Source organism: Mauremys reevesii, linkage group 1 (genome assembly GCF_016161935.1).
Source record: "Mauremys reevesii isolate NIE-2019 linkage group 1, ASM1616193v1, whole genome shotgun sequence".
NCBI classification, from domain to species: domain Eukaryota; kingdom Metazoa; phylum Chordata; order Testudines; family Geoemydidae; genus Mauremys; species Mauremys reevesii.
In genome coordinates, this window is record NC_052623.1 from 226170686 (window position 1) to 226185346 (window position 14661).

Genomic DNA, 14661 nt, shown 5'->3' on the forward strand with positions numbered 1-14661 from the left:
AGTGTCATCATTGGCAAAGCGATGAATTCTTCTGTGGTGTTGGCTCCAGCATTTGGTGGGGACCAGCACCTGCTGGCTACTTGGTAGCACGGAGTCCTTGTCTGCCCCAGCCAGCTTGTGCTCCCGGGCTTCCGATTCTGGAGCTAAAATTTTAACTTCTTGGAAATGGTAATAAAGTGGCACCACCATCTCTGCGGGAGGCCTCAGAGAAAGATTCATATAGCATCTCTCCTGATAGAGAAGAGATGGGACTTGTGATGAACAGGACAAGGATTCTTTATTGTGGTTGCCGGACATGCAGACAGACCAGGTTCTTGGCTCTCTAACTCAGGAGTAGGCAAACTTTTTGGTCTGAGGGCCACATTGGGGTTCCAAAACTGTATGGAGGGCTGGGTAGGGAAGGCTGTGCCTCCCCAAACAGCCTGGCCCCCTCCCACTTCCCACCCCCTGGCTGCCCCCATCAGAACCCCTGACCTATCCAGCCCCCCCGCTCCTTGTCCCCTGACTGCCCCAAGCCCCATCCACACCCCCATCACCTGACCGGCCCCCCTGGACTCCCACACCTATCCAACCCCATCCCCTGACACTCCCAAACCTCTGCCCCATCCAACTGCCCTCTGCTCCCTGTCCCCCGGGACCCCCTTCCCCTTATCCAACCCCCCTGCCCCCTCCCCCTTACCATGCCACTCAGAGCAGCAGGACTGGTAGCTGGGCTGCCCAGCTGGAGCCAGCCACGCCGCCGTGCTGCCCGGCAGGAGCTTGCAGCCCCGCCACCCAGAGTGCTGGCGGCATCGCAAGCTGAGGCTGTGGGGGAGGGGGCACAGCAGGGGAGGTGCCGGGGGCAAGCCTACCCAGGCAGGATCTCAAGGGCTGGGCAGGACAGTCTTGCAGGTCAGATGTGGCCTGTGGGCTGTAGTTTGCCCACCTAGCTCTAACTCCTAGCCTGAGTAACACAGCCAGTGCAGAGTCTCCTATATCTGGGCCTGGCCACAGCAGTCATGGAAGAACCTGCTGACTTTGTTAGGCCTGGTCTACACCGGCAGGGGGATCGATCTAAGATATGCAACTTCAGCCACGAGAATAGTGTAGCTGAAGTCGATGTATCTTAGTTCGATTTACCTCCCGTGCTCACGGCGCGGGATCAGCGGCCGCGGCTCCCCCATCGACTCCGCTTCCGCCTCTCGCCCTGGTGGAGTTCCGGAGTCGACGGGAGCACGTTCAGGGATCGATTTATCACGTCTAGACGAGATGCGATAAATCGATCCCAGATAGATCGATCGCTACCCGCCGATCTGGGGGGTAGTGTGGACGTACCCTTACAGTACTAAGGCTCTGTCCACACTGTGATCCCACCTTAACTCTAGCTCTGTTTAAACATGGTGTAAGGAGGATGGTGATCAATTGTTCTCCATGTCCACCGTCGCCAAGGGTAGGACAAGAAATAATCAGCTTAGTTTGCAGCAAAGAAGATTTAGGTTGGATGTTAAGAAAAACTTTCCAACTGTAAAGGTAGTTAAGCACTGGGGAGGCTGTGGGATCCCAATCCTTTGATACCAAGAAGAGGTTAGACAAACACCTCTTAGGGACAGTCTAGGTATCTTAATCCTACCTCAGCATGGGGAGAAGCACTAGCTGACCTCATGAGGTCTCTTCTAGCCCTGGATTTCTGTGATTCTATGGATTTTCTTAACAGGATTCTAGCAGGTTTCTCTGACCAATGTGGCCATGGAGTTTTTTTCTGAGAATCACACTAGCTGCGCTGTACAGTGGGCTCTCCCAGTGTCTAGTCTAGAGCATAGTTCCATAAAATAAAAATCTCTGCTGGAGGTCAGGAAAACCGGGCTAGAACTGTGTTCCTAGTACACTGGTTCTAGTCGCGCTGTCAACATGGCCATAGAATCCACTGTCCCAGAAGCAGAAGCAGATTTTCTTCCCCATTTCCCTTAACCCTGCAAGGGGATAGTACAGATTGAACCAGCGCATAAGAACGGAGGAAAGGTAATATAGTAAATTAGCACCCGGTCACATCAGGCACTGAGGAATTTGAGGCCCTCTGTTCTCTTATTTCATTAAGGTGAATAAACTAAATGCCTTTTTCTGTTGCTTTGTTTTTTGTTTTTTTTTATGGTAACTGATTTTATTAAAAAATAAAGCAATAGAACTGTGCCTGAAATCACAGACTTGTTATTCCATTTTATTTCAACAAAATAAATCAATTAACTGGATTCAAGTTAACAGCTTCCTAGATGGATTTTAGGGATCCAAACAACTTCATTTTTGCAAGGCATTTGTAAACTTTTCTTTTCCTTGTTCAGGATAGAATATAAGGCTAGTGTGACCCCTGGTGGTAGTAGTATAGCACCACATCTTCAAACTTAGGGCCCTAATGATAGCTTGTGCACTTAAGTTAAGCCCACAAATACCTATTTCAAGACCCTAAATAGGGATTTAAGTGTCAAAATTAGAATTTAGATGCCTAACTTTAGGCACCCAAATTTGAAAAGGTGTCCCATGCCCGGATTTCCTCCACTTCTTGGGCACACATGTTGATCTGCTTTGGCAGCTTGATTTCCCCTCTCCCTGACCCCAAAAAACAAAAGCCTGGGGCCAGAGGAGAACCCTTTCTTTGGGTGGTGTGTGTGATGCTGGTGACCCAAAACTAATGAGCTACTTGGGAATCGCCTACTATCCTTGTCTTTTTTTCCTGCAGGCTGATTTGAACACCAACATTGAAGATGAATCCAGATCTTTCTATGGTGTATCCAGCCAATATGAAAGCCCAGAAAACATGATCATTACCTGCTCCACTAAAGTGTGCTCCTTCGGAAAGCAGGTGGTGGAGAAAGTGGAGGTAGGAAGAGAAGGCAGCAGAGCCCTGAGTGCAGAGTACTCTGGAGTGCAATTCAGCCCTTGCATGTACTCACAAACCCCACCCGTGCCTCTGAGGGCAGAAAGTACCTATTTGTCAGGGAGGTGGCTTGGAAAAGGGTTGAAAATCAGGAAGCATCAGTCTAGTGCAGTGTGTCAGACACGCAGGGATGGGCCTGATCCTGGCTGTAGTGTTGCCCTCTCACACATGTCTCGCAACATTTGGTGTTTTTCTTAAAGCGCCAGCTCCTGGAGTCCAGTGATTGAGAGAGACTCAGCTTTCATTGTTTTAAACAATGACGTTCCCAGCCCTCATAGTTGAGGAGAAAAGCTTGAAAATGTGACTTCTCGGGGCTCACAAACCAGAAGGCAAATAGGAAGATCCCCACATTCATTATTATTTTTATAGATTCATGATTTTTAAGCCAGTCTTTTGTGATTTTATGGGGCCTGAGTCAGGATTTTTAAACACATGGCTGTAGCCTGCTCAGTGTGTTCAGCTGGCCTGCAGGATGATTCTCAACAATAGATAGAATATAGACAAAGGAAGTTTCTATACCTTATGTTTACAAAGATAAACCTGCTCCTCATATAACAGCAAGCTCTGACAGGAATAGGTACTACACCTTTTTAAAAATGCAGCAAGAACTGCTGCTCTTCACCCTGTCTACTGAAATCAAGAGCAAATCTCTGGCTAGGAGCCAACCCACTGCTCGGGAGTCAGCAGAGGTTGGGAGCCTTGTGGCAATCTCAAAAGAGGGGACAAGAAGCAGCACCTCCTCCTCTGAATTAGTGTTGCAATGGGGGTGCTGGCACATGGGAGGAGAGATAGGATTCTAATGGGAAAACAAGATGAAGGCATATGGGGAATGAAGAGGGTTGCTAAGAAGTGATGCCCTCCCGTCACTTCAGTTTGGGGGAAGTTTATATGTACTGGAGCTAAAATGTGATAGTAATGAAAGAGCTCCTCAAATGTTTAATCCCCACTTGCTAATCTGGGGCAGTGTGGTTTTGTAGGTAGAGAATTGGACTGGGACTCAGGATGTATATTCCCAGATATGCCATTGCCTTGATGTGTGATCTCAGGCAAGTCACAACCTCTGGGTGCCTCAGTTTCTCCATCAGTGAAATGGGAATAATGCTACCGATCTATCTCACAGAGGCGTTGGGAAGCTTAAATCATTAATAGTAGCAAAGTACCCTGAGGTCCTTAGCTCAAAGGTGCTATGATAGTGCAAACTGTTCTTATTACCACAGTAGATATGTTCCTTTGGTTTTCTTTAAATAATCAAAGCAGGAGAAATTGAGAGCTCAAGGAAAGCTACTTCAGAGTGGATGATTGTAAGGAATGATGAATGAGCTAATGTTAGTAAAGCGATGTGAAAATTCAAGTGGTAATTATTATTTTAACTATCAGTAACATTAATGAAAACAGTGGTGACCCTGTGTGCACCTTTTCTCTTTTACACTATAGACGGAGTACGCACACTATGAAAATGGACACTATTCCTATCGCATCCACCGCTCCCCTCTGTGTGAATACATGATTAATTTCATCCATAAACTCAAACATCTCCCAGAGAAATACATGATGAACAGCGTGCTGGAGAACTTTACTATTTTACAGGTGGGGGCACTGAATTGTTTTTATTGTTGCCTTGAAATATTTAAGCCATATCCAAGAGTCCCCAGCTGTGAGTCAAATAAGATTTCCACGTACAGCTCAATAGTTAATTTTATTTAGTGTCAGTTGCACCTCGGCACCCCTTACAGAGCTACGCAGAGTGCAGTTATTCAGATAAATAGGATCAGGAACACAGGGAGAAGAATGAGAGGCATGGGCAATGGAGAGAAAGGAGAGATGAAGAAGGTTTGAAAAAGGAGAGTTGATGAAACCAGAAAGCTGTGCCAGATGTGAAGGCAGAAGTTGCAATAAAGAAGACAATTGTATCAATAATAGACAGAGGGTGAAATAATTGTCCCTGCTCTGGCCCCTTTACACCATTTAAGAGGGCCAGCGCATCATAAAAAAGCCCTCAAAGCCCTGGATGTGACTGGGGGAAGACTACTCCAGTTCAGGCACTGTAGAAGACAGCCATAAAGCTGCCTTCCCAGGACCCATCCCAAATCCTGGCATAAAGGGCGGGACAGAAGGGGTGTGTTGCTGCAGAGATTCCGTGCAGCACTGGAAGGCAAGCCGTGAGTTGGAAGGTTGCCATAACTTAGGCTTCCAGGGCTGTCCAAATTACACTTGGGCCCTTTCCAGCCCCTGGCGCAGCCAAGAATTAGGAGGGTGGTTTGAAGCCACCCTGGACTGTGAGTTCTGTGCTGTGCCTCTTTAAGGCACAGCATGGATTCTCACTCACTAGATCTATAAAGGACAGTCCTAGGACTAATGCACAATATTGGGAATCTGGAGGCCTGGGTTTTGTTCCTGGCTTTGCCCTGGAAATCCTGTGACCTTGGTCAAGTCACATCACCCCTCTGTAGCTTAGTTTCCTTATCTGTAGGACAGGGCTAGTGCCTTTTCTCTACCTCACAGGGCTTGTGAAGCTTTAGTCCTTCACATTTGTATCGAGCTTTTAGATCCTTGGAGGAAAGGTGCTTGCTGAGTAAATGCCAAGTGTTACAGATGAGGCTGAGCAGAGGAAGGAGGTGGGGCAGCGGAGAGAGACAAGGTCTGTGTGCCATAGTTCATGCTGACGAGCACTTTCCAGCGCACCTCCTTCCACAGCCTTGCCCAGTGCCCCTGGAAACCTACAGATGAACTTGCCCTATTGTTATACCTGCTCATCTCGTTTCCTTCCCACAGGGTTTTACAGTCATAGGTACTCCCCCACCTCCCATCACAGACAGCTGTATCTCACCTAGGCCAACAAAGCCTTTCACATCCTGCACTCAGGGTACCCGGGGGCGGGCAAGTGGGGCAATTTGCCCCGGGCCCCGCAGGGGCCCCACAAGCCCTGCTCTGGTGGCGGTCCGGGTCTTCGGCGGCGGGGGACCCTTCAGTGCTGCCAAAGACGTGGAGCGACTGAAGAGCCCCCCACCACCGAAATGCCGCCGAAGACCCAGACCGCCGCCGGGTGAGTACAAGCGCCGCAGCTCCCTGCTTTGCCCCAGGCCCCCTGAATCCTCTGGGCGGCCCTGCCTGCACTGGTAATCCTACAGCCTTGGGTCCTGGAGTGCAGTCTGAGAATTTTCCACCCTCCCCACCTTCTTCCACTTGGTCCTGGGGCCAAATTCAGAAGCAAGTCTCAATAAATTCTTCCAGCCCCCTCCTGTGTTTTTCACCAGCGTAGAGTCCCTCCAGATGTAGTCTCCTACGTACCATCATGTAATCCATGCCCTGCCTTATGCAGCACCTCTGAATTTGGCTCACTGAGGCTACGGGAGTCTATTTGGCTGCTACCTCCCTGGAGCACTTGGAAGGGGTCAGCGGGATGCCCCCTTCCAGACTTGAGCCTGGCCTCTTCCCATCTCTGAATCCCAGACAGAGGGCAATGGTTAGTTCAACCATAAGGCATGAAAATAAAACAGAACACAACAAAATCCGCTAAAAAATTCACAAATTAATAAATGAGCTCCTTCCCTCCTGGAGCATTGTCTCCAGGGGTGGCCATGCTCCTTGTAAGGTATAGGTTCGATAGCAGTTCAGCATGGGGGTGGTGACCATGTACTGTGACATCTGCCAGTGTGAGGATTTAGCCTCTGACCCTCCTGGCTCCTCCCGCAGGACAGAATGGGGCAAAGGTATCTGCAGAACATAGCCACTAAGGGAGCTGTGCTGGGAACTGCAGGATGCATACAACAGAGAGTGATTCTGTAGCGTAGCTGAAATGATTGAGGGGCTGGGATGGGGGAGGGGTCGATGTAGTAAGAAAAGTAACAAGCAGGAGGCTGTAAGAATGTGAAAATTCAAGTAGGCAACTCCCAGGCACCTTCTGCTTACATCTTCTTGGTGTGTAAGTTAAACTCATTCAGCGTCACTTACCCCCATTCATCCACCAGTAACTGGGCATTGGGAGGTATAAGGGAGTCGATCTTACATCTCAACTGTGAATTAGGCTCCAAGTCCTGGTGTCCCCTCCTACGGCCCTCCACAAGCTGCTAAGAGCCCTCTTCACTGGCATCTTTCCATTCAGCACCCTCTCAGTGCTGGGGAATTCTCAGCCTAACTCACCCTTCCGCAAGGGAACAGTGACATCTGCTGGCTCCAAGGTCACATGGCTGCTCACTGCTCCCAGTCCTGACAAGACTTTTCCCCCTTGCGTGGTGAGTGCTTATTATTCACTGGCCAGATATTTCCATTCTCTGTGGTCCTGAGGACGCTTCTCCTCCTGTACTTCCACTGCATCTCAGTCCTCACATTGTGAGAAAGTCGTCCGTCCCCGTCCCCCCGTTGGTACCAAGCAGATGTCTCATTACTGGTGTTTGGAGACAGCCCCAGTTGGGGGTGTCATTGCTAAACTGTGTATCTTTCCTGTTGTTCATTCTGTGGATTATGTTTAACACTGGATACATTTAAAGATGCTAGAATATTTACGAGTTGAGACAGAAAAAATAGCACTTGCTTTCTTGCCTTCCTTTCTCGCCTGTCTAGGTTGTGACGAACAGGGACACTCAAGAGACCTTGCTGTGCATAGCATATGTTTTTGAGGTGTCAGCTAGTGAACATGGTGCCCAGCATCACATCTACCGGCTGGTGAAGGACTAGAGATTCTCTGCCCAGGAACTGCCTCCGTGAATATATATCTGAGTGAAACGCCCGTGCCTAACCCCCGATACCAATCCGAAAAAATAAACTGCAGACGTGGTGTATTTTCAGAAAAGAATCTTCGAGCTAGTTTGTGATTGAAAGCGTGAAATAGTTCAGCGTCATGGGCTTGTGTAAATGGGGGAAAAGGTTTGAAACCAAAGAAACTGAAAAACAAGTACACAACATCACACCACACTACCAGTCTCTATTAACTGCCCCTTTGGGTTCCATTTTATTTGGGGCAACCAGGCCTCTGAGCAGCTCAAGGATAATAGGATGCAGATGTATATCATACACATGCTCATATGCAGAGACATAGGGCTGGTCTACACTACGGGGGGGAATCAATCTAAGATACGCAACTTCAGTTACGTGAATAACGTAGCTGAAGTCGAAGTATCTTATATCAAATTACCTACCATCCTCACGGTGCGGGATCGACGTCCGTGGCTCCCCATGTCGACTCCGCTACCGCCGTTCGGGTTGGTGGAGTTCCGGAGTCGACAGGAGCTCATTCGGGGATCGATATATCACGTTTAGATGAGACACGATATATCGATCCCCGAGAAATCGATTGCTACCCGCCGATATGGCGGGTAGTGAAGACGTAGCCATACAGTCACACATGCAGATGTGCACCTGCATGCTTGCACACAATCTCATGTTCTCGGTCACAAGCACAAGTTGAGTCCTATGTACGCACATGCTTGGTCATGCACACATACACACAGTCATGTATGTATTCACAGGTCCACAGGCCTGCACTCCAGGCCAGCACACTTGCCCAGACACACACTTGCACAGTTAGATGGATGCAAGAATACAGATGTGTACAATAGATGTGCACAGGCACAAGCGATGCATGTGTGCAAGCAGACACATACGCACATAATCACATATGCAAGTGTACTCATTTGCACACACACGCTGTCACACATTCCTTCCAATTACACTTGTCTGAGCACCAAGCTTGCTCAGGTCTTCTACAGTACTCAGGGAAGTAAAGCTACCCGACCATGCTGAGGTTGTGTGAATGATACTTCCTTCTTTCTGAGATGCTTTCTTTCCTTTGAAGTGCAGTTCTGCTCAGAAACGGGAACATGTACTCAGCAGATCTGCTCCCCGTGTGTATTCAGAGTCACATCTGCTGACTGTTTGCACTGAAATAAGCTCTTACTTCTTTTCACTCCATTTTGCCCTGCACAGCTAGAACAGCTCAAGGAGCTGGAGTCTGATCCTCCTTGTGTACCAGCAAAACTATGGTTACTGAGATCCAATCAGTGACACCTGTTTCATTGCAGGCTGTGGGGTTGCACACATGTCACTGAGGGCACAATTTGTCCAGCCAGCTCCTTATTATTGGTGACGATGGTTGAGAAGAATTAAAACCCAGCTGGACTTTCAGAGGCCCAGCTGAGTTTGTGGGGCAGGCAGTTGGAGAAATCTCTTCTCCCCTTGTAAACTGCCATGTGCTCTGACATCAGTGAGCGATGATAAGCATGGAGCCCCACACTACCATTGCAATGGAGTCCCTTGTTAGAGAAGAATTATCCTGATGGGTAGCTGTGAGGGACTTGGAGAGGCATTTGCGCAGCTGTTGGGGAGTAGGGGAGCTGATGAAGTATCAGATGTCCAGGCACAGTGTCTCAGAACACATTTTACAGGTGCTTTTAACCTCAACTATTTCTTGAAAAATAACAAAAGACTTTAGTATCTTACACATTTGTTTCATACACTTCCATCCATCAGACTCTTGGCATATGCAAAAAACACTGTATTCTAGCCAACATGAGCACATGGGAAAGCAAAGTGACCTGACCCCGTGTCCACACTGCATCAGTGTTGCTTGGGAAGCACCTGCTGAGCACTACAGAGGTAGGGCACTGCCCTGGCTATATCTGGAGCAGCGAGACAAGGGCTTTCTATAGCATTTCCAGCCTGTGTTTTAAGGGAATCTGCACCATGTTCTGGAATGTTGCAAAATCCAGCCTATTCCGCCCAGGCCCTGTGACACTCACAAAAGTGTCTTTCTAGATTGCCTTTCACTAATTGCCAGCTGATGCTGCCGGAGGGTGAATGAGCTCAACTGAAGAACAACAGCCAATGGCACTGTGTGCATAAATAGAAGCTTTCTCCTTCATTTGAGTCATTCAGCTGGTCTATGAACACGGCACACCTGCATTTCTGAATGGATCAGGAGGCACCTGATACTCAAGCACAAAGTCCTTAAGGCTTGTCTGCACTTAACATTGGCCTCAAAATCTCCCACTGGGGCAGCAGGAATGGGAGAATGTTCACTGGTGTTTTAACCATCACGTTAGCCAAGCCTGCCTAGAGCAGGTTCCCACTAAATTGTAAATTAAAATGTCCGCAACCAATGTCCACACCATCACTCTTTCTGTTGCAGGCACCAGTGGGCTGAACGTGTGCTAGGAACAGTAGAAAATCTTCAGGAAGATGCTGGCATAGCCAAGTCCATATTTGCACACAGGATTCTGAGGGGCAGGAACGTGAGAAGAAGTTCAGGAGAAAGGACAGTGGAGTTTGCTTTGAAAAAGAAACTGTTGAGCTGCTAAGCAAGGCCAGGGTTACTGACACTGTATCATCACTAGTAATTTGTATTACAGTAGGTCTATCAGCCCCAGCTGAGACTGGAACCCCACTGTGCTAGGTGCGGTACAAATACCTAAGAGTTTTCAGTCTCAGCAGACAAGACAGCCAAAAAGTGGGAGGGGAAACAGCAGCACTGAGGGGTCAAGCCTTAAAATTCAAAATGTAAGATGGGCATAGAGGAGTTGTCATCAAACTCTTCTAGTTACTGGGGTGGGCCTGTGCTATTGTGCAACTATGAAGCTCTCCGAGTGCTTTAAAAGCAGTAACCTGCTAAATGTAACCTAGTGAGGAAGGTAAATATTATAATCCCCATATTCTAGGTCAGGGCCGCCCAGAGGATTCAGGGGGCCTGGGGTCTTCGGCAGCGGGGGGCCCCCACTGCCGAATTGCCACCGAAGACCCGGCACTTCGGCAGCGGGTCCCGGGGCAGAAGTACCCCCCACCGCGGGGCTTCGGGGCACTTCGGCGGCAGGTCCCGGAGCAGAAGGACCCCCCCGCTGCTGAATTGCCGCCAAAGACCCAGAGCGGAAGAAGCTCCAGGGGTCCCGGCCCTGCGAGAGTTTTCCAGGGACCCCAGAGCGAGTGAAGGACCCCGCTCCAGAGGCCCTGAAAAACTCTCGTGGGGGCCCCTGCGGGGCCTGGGGCAAATTTCCCCCCCCCCCCACGGGCGGCCCTGTTCTAGGTGAAGAAACTGAGGCCGTGTCTACACAGACTTGTAGTTGTTTAAGTAAAGATGTGTTTAAAACAGATTTATTTACATTGGCATAAATTTGGGTGTAGATGCTCTTATTAAGCTGCAATAAGAGTGTCTGCAACCACGCTCGAGCCAATTTAACTAAATCAGTTTAAAAACAGGCACTTTAATTAAACTGCAGTAAGTTTATGTTGCATGTCTCATCTACACACAAAGAGCTTAAGGGACTTTCCAAGATCCCACAGCAAATCAGCAGCAAAGATGGGAAAACCTAAGGCAGACCTTAAGCATTTAGAAACATATAGTAACATCAGTGGAAATCTAAAAGCACACAATTGTTGCAAACATGGTCAGCTGCCAGTATGAAAAACCTAGGGTTGTTTTCCCCCTGTCCTTAGTCCTCAGAAAAATAGCGATTCAAATCGTTTCTAAATAGCTACTACTTTCTCTATAACTTGCTTGATTACTACTACCAGTGACCTCTCTATTATGGTTTTACACGCTCCTTTCCCAGCAAGCCCATCTGGGCACTAGTTCTTTAAATCCGTGGGAGACAAGCAGCTGCAGCCCTAAAGTGGCCATTTAAACCTGAGCTTTATAGGCTGCTTTTTTCCCCTCCTGGCTAACACGTATTTTTAGCTGCAATTTTGTTTTTCATTGATTTGCCTTTTCTCTCATGCTTGAGGAAATAGCTTCAAGCCCTAGTAAGTTAACAATAACCACAGAGAGAGTCTCAATGTATCCAAAGAACAAAGCAATGAGGAGAAATAAGCAGCAAGAATCGATTGCACAAATCAAATAAATCAGTCAAAGCTGATCGGGTTTTTTAAACCAAATTACTCAAATAGTGGCCAAAAAGAATGCAGTAGCTGTAATGTACCTTGATTGTAGTAAGATTTTGCTATCCCAAAATGCGAGGTGAAAAGATCAATTCAAATTTGCTTGGCTATTAGAAGTTACCTGAAAAACTTGTTGAAGACCCATAATTAAGGGGCATGATAAATGGCAATATATTAACCATGGGAAGGGTGGGTACTGAAGAGATCAGTGTTAGGTCTACTCTCATGTAACAGCTTCATTAGTGAGCTGGAAGAAGGAGAAAACAGCATGGTAATTTAATCTGCAGATGGTACTAAAGGAGGTATCCCCAACAGAGCAGATACAGGGACGCCAATGCTTCTGAGCTCTGAGTAGTGACTTTAACCCCATTGAAGCACTAGACTGGAACCTGGAGAATAGATTGAAAGGTTAGATTTGAAATATGATTTTAAAATATCCTTAAAAAACAAGGACAGATGGTAGCTGAACGGTACATTAGCAGTTTATCAGGATGGCACACAATGCGAAAGCCAGTGTATTGAGGAAGGAGGTTGTTTCTATACGTTTGGGGGATGCTCAGAAATAAAACCATATTGGAATCAAATGCCTTGTCTCTCTCTCACACACACACTCGCAAAATGACTAAACTGCAGCTCCCTCCAGACCCCAAAGTACTTGCCATAGGGTAACAGAAGAGTAAGGTAATACGCCTTACAGTGTGACCAGCTCAACAAATGTGTTGTACTGTTGAGGATGAAGAACCCACCCTCTGCAAAACCAGACCACAAAACACTGGAGCAAGCGTGTTACTGATCCCAGGGATTGCCATCTTATTTGGGCCCTCCTACTTAGGACTGGATTGTGGCTAGTTCCTGCATGGGATGCAAGGGGAAAAGAACCCTTTCCCCCTGTTGCAGGTGCTGCTCCCAGTCCCAGTCCCTGAGCTCTGGTAAGCGCATGGTTTATGCAGGGCTGGTGCTGCTCGCCACCTTGGCAGTGGGCAGAACTGGCTGGCTGTGGAGTGGAGCATATGTCACACCCCTGGGCCTATGTAAGGACAAGCAAAAGACAGAACTAGAACACAGTTTAAAATGCCTAACATTCCAGCATTCCAGATGTGCAGTGTTCAGCTGCAGCTCCACTCTTGTCCATTAGGTGTCACCGCTGCCTGGTCTAATTGCAAAATACAAACCTGGGGTCGTGGCGGTGGGGAGTAGTTTTCAGTAAATCTCAAATGTAGTAACACTTTAGTGGACAATAAGTGAATTGTCAGCAGAGAAGCCTACCTATTTTTAATCCTATGAGATCCTAAATCCTTACCCATAAACCACAGCAAGGTGCAAAACAACCATCCTCAGCTAATGGCAGATAAAGATTAAACCCTGAGAGATTATTTTTTCTGTCCAGTAAAGCATGGATTTATAAATATGAACTTCCAGCATTCCTGAAATATTTGCTCAACTTCCCCTGCCACTTCCTAAATCCTTCCTGCCAGCTTGCACCGAAAGCTTAAATTCAATTTATTTTAATGTCCTTGTTAACATTTTTTTAATTATGTGTTTTGCTGGAGGCAAAAGGAGGGGCTGGGGTCAGTCTGACATCCCTGGAGAGGATTTGACATTTATAAATCCATGCTTTACTGGACAGAGCACTGAAGGCAGCCAGGCAAGATCCCCTCTCCACAAGGCACCTCAACACCCTTCTATTAGGTGTGCCTGCACTGGGCGATTGTGCTGGTGTAGCTAAACTGGTATGAATCCCTACAAACCTTAAAAGGTCACATTGCAAAACACTAAACAACAGCATAAAATACAACCCAACTGGTAGTCGTGGTGCAATAGGATGACATTAAAAGCCATGCATGTGGAAGCATGCTGAGGAACTCTACTAGACATCAGGCTAGATTGTACAGTCCACATATGGAAGGGGCTATTCGTGCAGACAGCCCTCTCCCATGGTGGAGTCTGTAAGCCATCTTTGTGGCACCATCCCCTTACCCTATCCCATAGACCCGCAGCTCCTTAGGGTCAATAATTTAGGGCCCCAGTGGCCTAATGGATAAGGCAATAGCTTCCTAAGCCACAGATTGTGGGTTCAAGTCCCATCTAGGGTGCAAAATTACTGTCAGGAGGGAGATAGCTCAGTGGTTTGAGCATTGGCCTGCTAAACCCAGGGTTGTGAGTTTAATCCTTGAGGGGGCCATTTAGGGAACTGAGGTAAAAATCTGTCTGGGGATTTGTCATAAATAAACAGATCAGGGTTAAGGTCTCTTTTACCTGGAAAGGGTTAACAAGCTCAGTAACCTGAGAAACACCTGACCAGAGGACCAATCAAGGGACAGGATAATTTCAAATCTCTGTGGAGGGAAGCCTTTGTCTGTGTTCCTTGTTTGCTCTGTGTGCTCTCTTTGGATCTAAGAGAGGTCAGACGTCTCCAAGTTCTCCTGGAGTATTTCCTACTATCCAGTATAGTGAGTATTAGAAAGGAAAATTAGTCTTATAATTTGATTTCTACATTTGCAGTTGTGTGTTTGCTGAAGGAAATTCTTTATTTCTGTTGCTGTTACTTTGATTATGCTGAGGAGGAGGGAGGGGAAGTCTCTCCAGTTTTTATAAGTTAAACCCTGTATTTTTGCATCCTGGTAATACAGAGATAGTGTACTTTTTTTCTTTCTTTAATAAAATATTTTCTTTTTAGGACTTGATTGATTCTTCTCTTGTTTGCATTTTCAAGGGAAGGGGAGGGGGAGGTGAATCCCTCTTTGTTTGATTCAAGGAGTTTGAATCAAGGTATTTTTCCCAAGGACTAGGGAAGGGGAGGGGGAGATGAGTTCCTCTTTGTGTTGAGTCAAGGATTTGACTCAGTGTGTAATCTCTCCAGAGCAGGCTGGAGAGAGGGAAGGGGGGGGGAG

General features: G+C 47.5%; 1 protein-coding gene across 1 annotated transcript in view; it reads left to right on the forward strand.

Annotated features, from left to right (window-relative positions):
- TEAD4 (TEA domain transcription factor 4) overlaps positions 1 to 7692 on the forward strand; it is a 30762-nt gene extending 23070 nt beyond the window's left edge. Inside the window, exons 9-11 of the mRNA XM_039538214.1 lie at positions 2711 to 2851; positions 4343 to 4495; positions 7469 to 7692. Coding sequence (XP_039394148.1) covers positions 2711 to 2851; positions 4343 to 4495; positions 7469 to 7582 — 408 coding nt within the window. The 3' untranslated portion in view covers positions 7583 to 7692. The remainder of the gene's footprint in view (positions 1 to 2710; positions 2852 to 4342; positions 4496 to 7468) is intronic.
- The last annotated feature ends 6969 nt before the right edge of the window (positions 7693 to 14661 follow it).